Below are 13,602 nucleotides of genomic sequence, written 5' to 3' on the forward strand. Positions count from 1 at the left end.
AGATGTGGTTGTGGAGAAGAATGAAGGAGAAACGATTAAGTTCTGGGCATGGTGAGCGAGGAGAGATAAATTCTGGTAGAGATGCGAAGAAGACAAGAGGGTTTGAATGGATTGCGTACTAAGCGGGAATGGGATGTTAAAAAACCGTGTGGGAGGGATAAATGCTTGGTAAGCGGGGAGAAAAGAATAAAATTAATAAATTAAATGATAGAGAGTAGGATTTATAATGAGTCATAAAGGAGGAGAGAGGAGTCATTGGAAGGAGAGACCGAACAGGGTAATTCGCAATATTCATCAACTACCTTGATTGGTAGAATAGGGTGGTTTCCTATTATTTTTTTATTGCCTAAATCGAAAGATTATTACTCCTGGAGTACTTATTTCACGCTTTTAGATTTTTAAATGGCGATATCTATTTTTCGCGATTAAATGAAAAGTGAAAATTTTCAACCGCGCGAAAAAGCGACGGCTAAGTATGAATGCCGGGAAATCTCCGTGTGACGTCGTTCTGGTTCCCGCTGCCGCAAGTGAGGCAGCGGGAACCTTGTGGCGAGGCTTTCAGCGCTAATATGACGCAGGATGCTAGCAGGTAGCAGAGTGCCCTGCTAGCTGGTAGCGCCTGGCTTAAATATGGGTTATTAATACTTTATCAAACGAAGAAAACTTTCCGACCTTAGCCAGTTTTAATAAGTGATTATTAAGGCATGTTTCCCTGAGCTCTATGCCTCATGCATGCATTGGTAATCTCAGACGATGTAAAACTCCTATCTACTCGTGTAGAAACTTGGTCCCTGTGACGTCACGTCGAGTGGCATCACATGGGCGCCAATCTGGCCTTTTTCAAATGAGGATAAAAATTGACCATTGCCATTCGTCTAAACCGGTATTTCTAAAAGCAAATAATTTGTATATTATGAATACACTAATGGTGGGTAACGAATCTCAATCAATGCCTTTCGTTTTCTTTTATGAAGGAAACTACCCTATTGCTGGGGTTGAGTCTTCGCCTACCAATTTGAAGTTCGTGGGTTCGAGTCCTGCCTGGGTACGATTTTCATTTCCAAGGAAAATGTTTAGTCATTATACGTTGTTAATTGTAAGTAGCCTCAATTAAAAAGGTCCACGGTGGCCCATATCGAGTATGTAAATCCTTATAAAATCAAAACTATGATAACCATAACCATGGTTTGATTTGATTTATTTGCTTGTTTTACCAGGCCCAGATGAGGCCACAATCCGGCCCCCTCTTCCTCTGGGCCAGGGCTCTCTTTTACAAATGCTATTAAAACGGCAATAAAAGAAAAACAGGCATCGGTTAAAAATAAATTAGTTGATAAATGTACAATCTCCATGCAATCAGGCCACGTTGTAATTTTGTGCTAGCTATGGGATCACCTTGGTCCTTGACCAGCCGCTTCCCTGGTCATCCGATAGGGCGTTAAATGAGTGGGGCAAAGGTACTTACATAGGAATGCCATATCCCGCCATACGCGAGGACCTAACCGAATGGATGCAGCAAGTATCTATCTTTCTATTCTCTTTCAAGGTCAGAGGTCCGACAGGGATCCGATTGTGTGGAAAAAGAACGCCGACGAGTGCGAGTTGACGATGGTGGAAGGATGAGGAGAGGCGGAGAAAGGGGGGGTGAAGATCGGGTTGAGGCAAAGAGGAATATGATCGGGCGAGCGGGGGTCGGGGAGAGGAGACCGTGGAGGATCCGGAGGCGACAGCCGCGAGGAGACGCCAGTTGCATTTGTTCCATTGATAAGAGTGCGTCCGTCACAGTGCCCGCTCTCATATCTCCTCCTTGAGTGCTACTTTGGTCTATTTCCCGTGTGATCCTCTCGGACGGTATGGTTCAAGCATAAGGAACCATCCTGATTGTAGACGAAGCCGAGGTTTTTTTCCCGGAGGCAAGCCGTGTGATTTGGATCGCCTCGAGTCACCAGGATGAGGGAGACTTCAATGATGACCGCTTCCGCCGATAGAGCAAGGTTAGATGTCGTTATTTTCCGAACGAGTGTGTGTGGAAAAAGCATTCATATATACCTCGAACATGGAGTCCCAATCAAACATAGCCGAAATCGAAGGCCGCTGCCTCAGAAATAGTGGACGTAAATCACATAGTGTTCAAAGAATGATCCCTACAAGGATCCTTGAATATTTATATACTGGTCTTCCTCAATACATATTTTTCAGTAGTATTCATATTTGGGGGCCGAGGGGCCAGATCAACATAAGGTCAAGTTAATAAATTTTAGCGAAGGACACCCCATGATATTTTATATTTTGATGCATGTCATGCTAAAAAATTAAGGAATGATGATAGTACTATGACGTAGGAAGGAAGTACTACGATAGCTACAAGCAGCGAGTGGTATATAGCTTGAACACTAAACATTTTCCTTATTTCGTCGGGGGATGGAGACGCGGGCTCCCTGCCCATCCTCCCTCATGTGTGCTGATGGATTTTTTCTTTAAGACTATATTGGTTTGGTCATGAACGATTTCATTTTGCTGGTACTTGCTACACGGGTCGGGCAAAGAGATGGCGAATGAATTTTATAGCATTATTGCCCAACCTGGTTCAATGTGGATTACGGTTCAATGTGGATTACGACCCCAATGGAGTCCAATTAAGTGATAATAAATCATTACGAGTGAGGAGCATTCCAGATATTACTTTGTGAAACCGGAGAATTCGTCTGAAATTGATGGGAGGAATAGCGTAATAATGTAGGGAAGATGGATCGTGGTCATAAATCGGTTTTAAATTGCGAATGTTTTATCCAGAATGGAATTAAAGTAATTGATTGTCTCGGGCATGACTTCATGGAATCGACATAATATAGTGAAAAGTAAAAGAACTTAGTAAATCATATGTGGAATCAAAAAGTTTTTTTTACTTTTCGTTATGACATTACAGTAGTTTTTAAAACCTTCAAGCCTCTCACGAGAGAGAGGACAAATGCGGCGGTATTTTCATGCAATCTTGGAATCTTGAACTAGGTAATAATAATATTATTTGGCATCTCAAAGACACAGATCTGTCTCTGGTGCTTTTTCATTCATTTGAGGGCTACATGTTGAGACCTCTAAGAGTGGCGCCGTTTTATCTAGGTTAATACGACCGCCAAATATTCCGCAGGGGCTGTAAATGAATCAAGCATGTAGGTACTTGCTAGTTTCCGGAGCATCTATATCTTGACGAAATTGGCACTCAGCTTGATCCAAATACCGAGAGAACCTCATTTGTTTGCAAGATAGTCTGAGTGCCAAAAACAACCTTGAGTTTGATGCGATGGCATATTTTGTAAGCGAAAATTTCTCTCGCGGTGACTACATTAAAATTACCTGCTGGACTTCTGTAATTATCGAGTGCCAGGGATCCGTATAAATTGGTATTTTTTATATAAATAGCCTAATAAAAATAAATTTACGTATAAATAAAAAATTATTGTTATTGTGGTAAACATTTTTTCAACCCATACCAACGCATATCATACAAAATATGTGGCAATAATGTTACCTGATGCCGAGAATTCGTCTTGGTAGGTTGCTTACCGCGACACTAGGTTATGTCTTGTTTCTGTTCAGTGGCTCTATGAGGACCAAGGTTTTTTTTTTGCTGTAGTAAATTTGTTTTGGTAATATATCTGGGTTTTTCAGTTGTGGAATTTTCAATGTTGTTAGTGAAATTTCCTTAAAATATGCTTTGATTGTTTCCAGGAGTACTTTGTCAGAGTTTTCAGTGAACATTCCAGTCTACTCAATTGGCTAACGCCATTCGCCACTCGCGCATTGAAGAATTACTTATGATCACCTCTATTCTCCACGCGAAAAATTTAAAGTAAAATTTGTTATATGAGAGAGTGGCCGAAAATCATAAAATTATGAAAAATAGGCAAGAATAAAATGAGCTTTCACACACGCAGAAGTAAACTTTTGGATAGCTAAGAATGTATTTTATTGGCTCAATGTGTCGTAAAACGTTGAAAGAACTCAATAAAATATCCCTTAGGCCATAGGGAAGAAAGTAAATAATAGGCAATATCGTCCTCTTTTTTATCTCACCGTTCCCATTTATTTCTATGGGGCAACTCTCCTTGCATTGCATAATGAGACTGAAGGATCACCACCTGGGCACCATTTTGTTCACGATTCATAATTTTCGTAGTCTGCATCCGCGGTTTTGTGTCTCTTTGTTTTCATCATTTTGTTTCGATATCATGGTTTCAATCCGTTACAAATGAATGAAGAATAAGTAGAAAGTCTCGCTTTCCATATTCCATCACCATCAGTAGCGGATACAGAAAAAACTCAACGGGGGAGGAGAAAAAAATATTTTGAGCGATCTGTATTTTTATCGTAATGAAAAAATTATCAACTCTGATGCAAATTTTAAGAAAGGTTAATTAAAACTGATTTTACACATTTACAAGACAATGCTATATTATGATATAAAAAAGTTACAATTGTGGTTCGGCAATTTTCGGTAATGCGGGCGGCCACGTAAGAAGGGGGGCGCGCCCCATATGCATCCGCCACCGATCAACATTATTATTTCCGCCTGTTGACTCCAAATTTGTGCCTTTTCGAATCATTTTTTAGCATTCACTCAATAGGGAAGTGCACTAATTTTTTTTAATTGCTGAATTTGAAAGTTTAGCCTAAAAAAGAAACATTAGTATAGTCACTTTTATTTCCTGCATCTGGGGTATGCACTTTAAAACGTTTTGAAAGTCGGAAAATTTCATGTTGCGCTGAAACACAGTGCCTCCATCTTGATTGAGATGTGTCGTCACAAGGCAGTAGTCACCAGTGGAGTATCGCTGTATTACGTCGCCTTCTTTAGCGCGGCGAGAGTTTCCGGGAATCGGTGGAGTTTGCTTCCTAAAAATGTCGTCTAGTACCGAAAACATGAATTCAAAATAGAATTATAAATGATTTTTTGTTCCAAATTTCATATCGACGTCGAAACAAAAGCCTGGAGAAGATATTCATTCCCGTGCCTTAAGCACAATCTGTACGGAATAAATGGTTCAAGACTGCTCCTGACTCTTAGCTATCGATGATATTCTGTTTTGAAGTTCATTTGAAGGTATTGTAAGATCAAATTGATATTTATATTATAATAATTTACTTAGTAGGTACCTCAGTCACATCAGAAAGTGTGTTAAGTCAAAATATAGCATCTTCCGCGTAGACTTACGTAATTTATAAATTGAAAGTAGTTTGGTTAAAGATTTGTGGCGCGACTGTTATTTTACACGACCGGGCAAAATGCGTACTTTGCCCATGATATGTGCGTATATGATAACAAACGATTTTTGCTAAAGTTAATCTTTATTTGTTGAAATTAGTACATTTATAGGTGATACAGTTATAAAGGTACACAGCAGGTCGCGCGGCGTAATTTGTACTCCACTGGTGACGGGTTCATCTTGCTGATCTAAACAATTAGCTACAATACCTCGAACTTTGAAAACTCGCAATATAGGCAGTCAAAGTACATTGTAGGAATACACGAGACCATTCTAGCCCAGAATGTACGTACAATGTTGAAATCCTTGGTTTTCAAAGATTGACGTATTTTATACGCCAGCGCGTCCGGTCCAGGGTTATCAACTTTTATTTCATCCTATTTGTTAAGTGAAATAATATTTCGGAATGGTTCTTTTAGCACTGCTTCTGAGGTAAACTGGCAGGTACTGAGTAAGTAAACTCCCTTTGGAGTAATGTGAATTACAAGTGTTCGAGATATATGGCGTTTTATATTCACTTTGTGTTCTTATTAATTATGTATGTACACATATTATTGCTTTCCGCGAGCTTTTAATGGTGTGTGCTCTTGCAAGAGTGGTTTTCATTTTTAATGTGGAAGTTGGTCAGTATAAGCAAAGAAAAAATTAACATTTTAGCGCACACCAATCCTTGTAGTCATCGTAGCTCTGCGTTTGTAATGACACTGCTAAAATACCTAAAGGCCATTATGATGATTTAAAAAAATGCCTTATGTCAATGATTGCTGCAATTATAATTAATGATAAACTTGATGCCGTATGATCACAATGAAGACAACAAAAATGATGCCATAGTCTTAAACCCTGGTCTTTAGGGTGGGAATTCGTACACGCTACCACTACCCCATCCGACCAATTACGTAACGAGGGATATTTTAAATTTATATATATGGCTTGTGAAAAGTAACGCATGAAAATTAATTAATTACAGCCTAACTGAGGCCCTAATTGAAAAAGATGGAGCAAGGTACGAGGTCTCCCCTTGTTAGCCTTAACGTCTCGCATTTCTATGGAGCGTTGAACCTGTGCTCCTTTTTAAAAAAATCAGTGACCATAAATACATCAAAGTTTGGTAGGTATACCATTTATAAATCGTTGGAATTTTCCTTCTCCCAACCAAGATTATCTTTCTTGAACCCATCCTGGACAACGAACCATTGCAACAACCAGCCAGCACAGAAATAAGGCTAACATCCCATGATTCTAGTTGTGAAGGGCGAACGTTCCGGCTGGCGTGAATACATACGCAACGAATAAGTCTTGCAGCAAACGTCTTAAATAGGTTTATTAGTTTGACTCGGTTCTTACAAAAAAAGTTTTGGCATGATAAACGGCCTTGTGCCAAAATATACCCAGCGAAAATAAATACCATTACCTATTTATTAAAGATTCAATGTGCCATTCGTACTACTCTTTCCAAACTTGAAGTTGACACGTAAATGAATATTAATATATTACGCAATGATGAAGTAATTTACTCAAAAGAGAAGCAGCCACATATATATTCTGAAGATATTTTATGACAGCAAAAAACGGATACCCTCAAATTCTGTAATTTTTCTATGCAATAAAAGTGGTTATAGAACTAAACGGCGTAGAAGGTGCCTTCTGCTACTGCCTTGTGACGTCACGGCCAATATTCAACATGGACACCCGTTTTAGCGGCCTTTGAATTTTTCCATATTTCGGACGGTCATCTCGAATCAAGTATTCACTATTAGGATTTAAACTGTGGTTTTACGACATTATGTTATTCTGAACTCTAATTTAAAAAATGTGTTTGGTGCATTTGAAACACTAGTGTACTTCCCTATTATTGTAACATCGTATTTATTGCATATTTTCCATGTATCTTATGTCAATTTAGTTATTTTGTCTGGATGCTTATGGCTCGAAATGTGTCACAGTCTTTTAGGATCGATCGATCGATCATGACAACTTTCCAGGGTCAAGGTATCGCAGACGCCCGCGATGATCCAATTATCTGTCTGCGCGGAGTAGATCATGACCCCCAGATTTCAGAGATAAATATCCCGATCAGTTACGATATAAAAAATCGTAAAAAAAAGTGCTCTTAATTTTGCTGCCGTTTAGTGATCACTGTCCTTAATTTCGTGTTTTGCTTAATATTATGTAATATTATTCCATTTAATCTAAGCCGTAAATTCGGACGTCTATATCCGTAGAGACATGTGCGTGCGAATTCTGTTTTTTTACCGTTCACTTGAGCCGGTACTCTTCGATCGCTAATCAAGCGGTTCACTCAAGTAGCTACTACTACCACATCCACATACCGCCATATCGCCACACCCCCGTCATCACTTAATGTTCTACTTTGCAGAGGAGGTAAAGGAGTGATCTCACAAAGGCTGCAAGGAGTGGTGGAGGACTTAAAATTAGGAGTTGAAAAAAGTAGGTCCCAATGTTTGGCAGATACGGACTCAAGTGTAATACCCCCTCCCGAAATGTCCCTCTTCCCAACCCTCTCTCTCCCCCGAAATTTTTTTCCGGATTCGCTCTTGAATCTTCAGGAATTTTTAAGGTGCTTATTTAGCCTCCAAGTGTTTGAGTCGGTTTCATTCTTAAAAGCACTATGGTATGCTCTCTCTTTTTCTGCATTTAAAGCGATAAAAGTTTCCAATAGCCTTTAACCCATTATACCTCAATGTTACTTCTAAGTAACATCAAAAATGCATAATTGTTCTGCTCTATTTAAGAAATACATTAACTACGTATTATTTTGCGGTGTTAATTTTAATGGAGAAATAATTATCTGCAACGATAATTATGATTGAGTGCAAAATTTGTAAGTTTTCAAAGTGAAAAATCTTGGAATTTCATTTCTCCCAAAAGTGGCTCTGGGTTAGAAAGGGTTAATCTCTGCCGGAATTGTGCTTAAATATGACTTCTAGAACGGGGAAGATCTCGTAAGTGCTGATATTCCTTTGGAAAGAAAACCATATGTTTGGTAAAGGAGCTTAAGTTTATTCAAGTTTTATCTTACATAATATTAGGCGAAACACGAACTTCAGGGCAGCGATTGTAAAACGATAGCAGAATTATGAGAAAATTCTTACGATTTTTTAAATTGTAACTGATCAGGTAATTTCTCATTGAAGCCTGAGGGGTCATAATCTACACCGAGCAGGCAGGCCAAGAATTGGATCATCGCGAGCGTCTGCGATTCCTGGATAGCTCTTACGATCGATCGATCGATGCAAATTTAATCCAAAGAGAAGTTTTGATTACACCTTTGCTCTCGTGGACTCTCTTTACAGTACAATATTTTTTATTCATCATCCTCATCAGTCGTCAGTGCTAAAGCCTGAATCACACGATCATTTGTTCCGTCCCTCTTAGTGATCACTCGAGCGATCGCTTTTCGCGACCGGGAAAGTGATCGCTCAAGTGATCATTTTTCTGAATCACAAGGTCCCTCCCGCCGTCGCCTTTCGCATCACTTCCGATATCACAGCTCGTTGTCCTATAGGATCCGCATCACGAAAATATGTAACGTGTTTATGTTTAACTTTTTCGTTCACAAGATTGTCAAACGCGCTGCAATCGCTCCATACCGGCACGCGTTCTGATTGGTTCAGTGTTTCAGTGATGGTTTCAGCCGTTTCAGCGACCAGACGAGTGATGAAAAAAGTTACGGGAATACTCATCATTGGAGTGATCGGAAATAACAATTTTGCGCGACGATCATTTCTGAGTGATCACTCGAGTGATCACTCAAAAATGACGAAAAAATGATCATGTGATTCAGGCTTAAGATTAGTTTGACGCAACTCTTCCCTTAACTCTCCTATCGACAATTTTTTTAATACCTACATTATTCTTCTACTTTACATCCATCATCACCTGCTCGATGTATCTCATCTGTAGCCCACCCCTGTCGTTCTTCCCTTACACCTGTCTTGCAACGAGTAACTTTAATTTTCATTAGAGCCTCGTTTCTCACGACTAAAGATAAGAAATTAATCATGCACCCCTCTGTTTGACTCATGTTATATTTGGTTGACAAATATACTCTGTTTAATTTACGTTTACCCCTCTGTTGCTTCGTTTTTTGGCGTGTTGCCTTTTTATCTCCTTTTCTTTGAATAATAATCGTTCGATTTTCCGTTGCTCTTTCTTACAGAAAATTCTATTTGTAAATCGCCTACGGCCAGTTGCAGATTAAAGGGGGGACAACAGAAGCGGCCGCCCCCCAAAATTTCTGGAAACATTGAAAATATTGTAATTTTATTAGGTCTCTATTTAATGTCAATTTTTATTTCACCAGGTTAACAAATCACGTTTCAAAATAATTGATGAATATCTGAAATCCACTTTTCAGCTCAAATCCGACCCCTTTTTGCATTATTGCTACGAGGTATTGCATACCACAAAGGCGCCGAGGTACTTATAGAATCGCCCGCGCCGCCGTATTCGAAACGACAATCATAATCCTCCTTTGTCTACAGGGGTTGCGCTTGTTGATGAGCTTGTTATACACTGCTAAGGCTTGAACACGATGAGATTTTTTTCAAGTGCATCCTGGGCAAGGCCTTTCGTTGGATTACCTGAAACCAATCTCGGAATAAATTAGACCCGATCAAGATGTAAATTAAACCCTCTTCCTGGATTACACATTTATAATTATAGATCCCAAATTTACATTATGCCCTTGACGAAATGATTTATTAGTTCCATCGTAAGGGGACTGATATCTTCGTGAAATCCATTCTAATTGGTGGCTTTTTTGTTTTTTTTTGAGTAGATGAAAATATTGAGGGGAAGCATAGTTACCCTGGATTTTTCATCATTGTTAAATCACATTTCTCTATGTCCATACGTACCCCTTCAGCTTTTTCATTTCATCCCGATATTGTCTCGCACATATGATCAGCAATTATAATCGGAGAGCCAAGTTGATATTGTTCCTCGATTGACCACGTGTATGTTACCCATATAGAAAGAAAGCTAAGCATCTCATGTATTTTTGCCGATTTATGCCATTCAAAGAAAATATAATTTTGATCATTGGTATATTAAAGTGAAACATTTATTTTTTCATATGATGATATTCTTCACGAGAAAACACGTTCCAAAATCAACTCAACACATAGCTTTTTAGTTCTGAAAAAATGTAATAATGCCTGTTCCTGTAGGATCACTGCATGGCATAAACACTATTTTCTCTGTGTAGGTACATTGCAAGTTCTCTTAGATTGAACATATCTATGAAGACTTTATTTATTTTTAAAGTAGCTTATGCTCTCATTAATATTAACTCCTGAGACGAGCATGCACTCCCGATCAATCCACGGCAAACTTCTACATATATTTAAATAAGTCCGCACGTGGTTATATTTTTTTAAATAAAAATCTTGGTCGTATTTTGACCCAATGTTAACGCTTCTGCCCTCGCCGTATTTATTTGAAATGTTTCGTTTATACTAACGTAATATCTCTTTCATTTCAGATGCATTTTCATCGTTTTCCTGTTGATAATCGTCTCTACTCCTTTGCTTCGTGTTGCTGCATCTGATTCTACAGACATTTTGGAACACGAGGAAGCATTGAAAAAGATCGCTGACGGCGATGGAGAAATTGTTCATTCGGATGTGCCCATTGTCGATGGACGGAAATCGAAGGAGAACGCTGACTCAAGAAATCTATACGCCGTGGGCGACCAAAATTCTACGAAGGAGGAGAGAATATTGGAGGACCCACCAGAGGATTCGGGCAGAGAGGATGGCATAGAATTGCCGAGAGAAACTCTCAAAAGCGATTCTCACGAGGATACGGATGCAGTATCGCCCTCTGTATCTCACATATCTCAAGGCGATCATCCATCTGAGGTCGATCGCCAATCAGCTCAGGAAGACAGTGATACAAGCGTCTTGGAAATAAAATTAGATCGGGCAGTACCTGATGAACTAGATGGTTCAGGCGAAGTGCCTTCAGAGGAAGTTCTACTGCATAACAAGTCGGGTAATTTTACTCTCGACGACCAGCATCACGGTAGGACCAATAATAAAATAAGCTATGTTGAACCTAAAGACGATCTCCTCGCTGGTCCCGATCCGGACTACCTTGAAGACGGTGTGGCAGCGGAGGAGGAGTCTTCGGAGGTTCGGCTATCACCTCCTTTAGAAGCCAGTAGTGAGAATGTGAAGGAAGACCCAGAAGACGAATTGGAGGTAGCTGGTGAGGATGCATCCACTGAAACACCTGTCGATGCTATTGACGATTCCGAGGAAGAATCTATCCAAAAAGCGAGTGATAGGGTAGAGACTGATGGAGTTGTAGATAAGGAGGTGCACATTCATGAAGCTTCCATTGATAATACAAATGATGCTGTTGTTGGTGCTTCCGATGTCGGAAACACAAAATTTATCGTTGTAAAAGGCGATGGACACGAGAATAAATCTGAAGAAATGATCAGTGACGACGTGAGTGCGGATAAGGTCGAGGTGAAACTTTTAGACCATTCGGTTAGAGTTCTCTCTGAAGAAAGTGATCCTGCAAAACCAGATGAAACCGATAAAAATAAGATACCGGAACATTCAGGCAATCACTCGGCGGAAGAGGATGACGGCGAAGAAGAGGATCTCGCGGAGGTAGGAAGCAGTTTACCATCATCGGTTCCTTCTCCGTCGGTGGGCGTAGAAGTTGGTAGCGATCATAATAATAATGCGCAAATAACTCGCGATTCGTCACCTGACTCACTTCAAGTGAGTTTCGATGACAGACCAAGAAAAGCCGAGGATGGTGATGATTCAAGGGTCCAGGAGGTGGCGAACGATGAGCAAGATGGCGGAGTTCCAGCGGAAGACACGATAGGAATAGTTATGGAAAGTGTCGAAACAAAGCATGTGGAGGATGCGGATGAGCTGGAGAAAATAATCCACGGGGGGAATGCGACGAAAAAAGTGGTAGAAGAAAGTGTTGAATCGCATATGGTGCCCTCGGATGTTAACGGAAGGGCCGAACTAAGCTCAGATCATGGTGGAACCCCAGACTGTGCCGGTGAATCTGCCGAATGCAGCCCTGTGACAGAAAGTTTCCCTGTATCCACGGAGAAAGTTGTTCTTGGACCAAGTCCCGACTCTTCGGTGGCCAATTTGAATCCGCCGGGACAAGGCGAGGGTGAGCGGTTCGTGAATGACGCGGGTAATGTCGCCGTGGCGAATGAATCGACGGTAGAGAAATTCGTGCTTCCGGAGAGTTTTATGGAGAAGGACAAGGAGACGGCCAGCTTGGCCTTCGTATTCGACACGACAGGTTCCATGCACGACGACCTGATGCAAGCGCGGGAAGGAGCCAAAGCCATTTTGCGGGCGTTCCTCGAGTACGAGACCATCCCTGTCAGCAACTACATCCTCGTCCCATTCAACGACCCTCGTGAGTACATATAATTCTTCACTCTGATAGCGATAAAAAAGTGGTGCTATTATGGTAACAATTGAGCATGTTTTATATTTATTCCATTTAAGTCGTTCAATGAACATCTGTGAGAGGGGAGGAGAGAGTTCTTGCAATATGCACTCAAGCCCAGTCTTAGTTCAGCCTTCATTAACCTACCTCACTAACAAGGAGAGAAAGCTCGCGCACTGCACACCTCTCCGCAAAAGCTGCAATCCATAGTAGTAGTAGTGGTGGTAGCAGTTTGGTTTCTGAATATGTCAACGATTACGGTCGTTTTTCTCTTCTTAATTCTTTAAATTGAACGCGACATTGTTGATTGATAAAACATAGTAAAGAGTTTAAAAAAATTTTAGTCGCTACACATATGGAAAATTAAATCAATCTATCCTAGACTCTGTGTCTAATATTTTGAGTTCAAAATTTGTTAAAAAGTTTTTTCTTTTAGATAGTCACTTTTATCGGTTGAGAGTATTTGGGAGAGTATTTCAATCGAGGGAACTCGGAGATTTCCGTCAGGATATGTCGCGAATTCTAAGGAGAATCGCAATCGTCACAATATGGAATCGTCGTTTTTTCTATTCGGTGAAGAAAAAAAAACAAACATGATATGTGTATGAGTGGGTCAGGGGTTTCTGCCCTATTCACAGTCGAGTGATACGACTTCTTTCCTCTGGATACTCCTGACATAAGAAGACACCGGTTTCACGGCCTGTAGTTTGTTAACATCCGTCCTCTGCCGCGATTCTTGCCGTATGTCCATTATTTTGTTTCGAAACATAGTTAACTATGCTCGAGGAAACGGGCATGTTGCCTCAACTTGAGCTAAGGAAGAGGGACAGCGAAGAAAACACTCAACAACATTGTTTTACGTAGGTGTACT

The 13,602-nt window shown here is 40.3% G+C and overlaps 1 protein-coding gene across 2 annotated transcripts in view; it reads left to right on the plus strand.

Annotated features, from left to right (window-relative positions):
- Window positions 1-1,743: 1,743 nt before the first annotated feature.
- Window positions 1,744-13,602, plus strand: part of LOC124163932 (hemicentin-1-like) — a 79,901-nt gene continuing 68,042 nt past the window's right edge. The window contains exons 1-3 of one of the 2 annotated variants that reach the window (XM_046541057.1): window positions 1,744-1,994; window positions 10,774-11,425; window positions 11,462-12,698. In XM_046541057.1, coding sequence (XP_046397013.1) covers window positions 1,951-1,994; window positions 10,774-11,425; window positions 11,462-12,698 — 1,933 coding nt within the window. In that variant the 5' untranslated portion in view covers window positions 1,744-1,950. Of the gene's footprint in view, window positions 1,995-10,773; window positions 12,699-13,602 lie in introns of both variants that reach the window. The other variant, XM_046541049.1, reaches the window with a different exon arrangement.

Source organism: Ischnura elegans, chromosome 1 (assembly GCF_921293095.1).
Source record: "Ischnura elegans chromosome 1, ioIscEleg1.1, whole genome shotgun sequence".
NCBI lineage: Eukaryota > Metazoa > Arthropoda > Insecta > Odonata > Coenagrionidae > Ischnura > Ischnura elegans.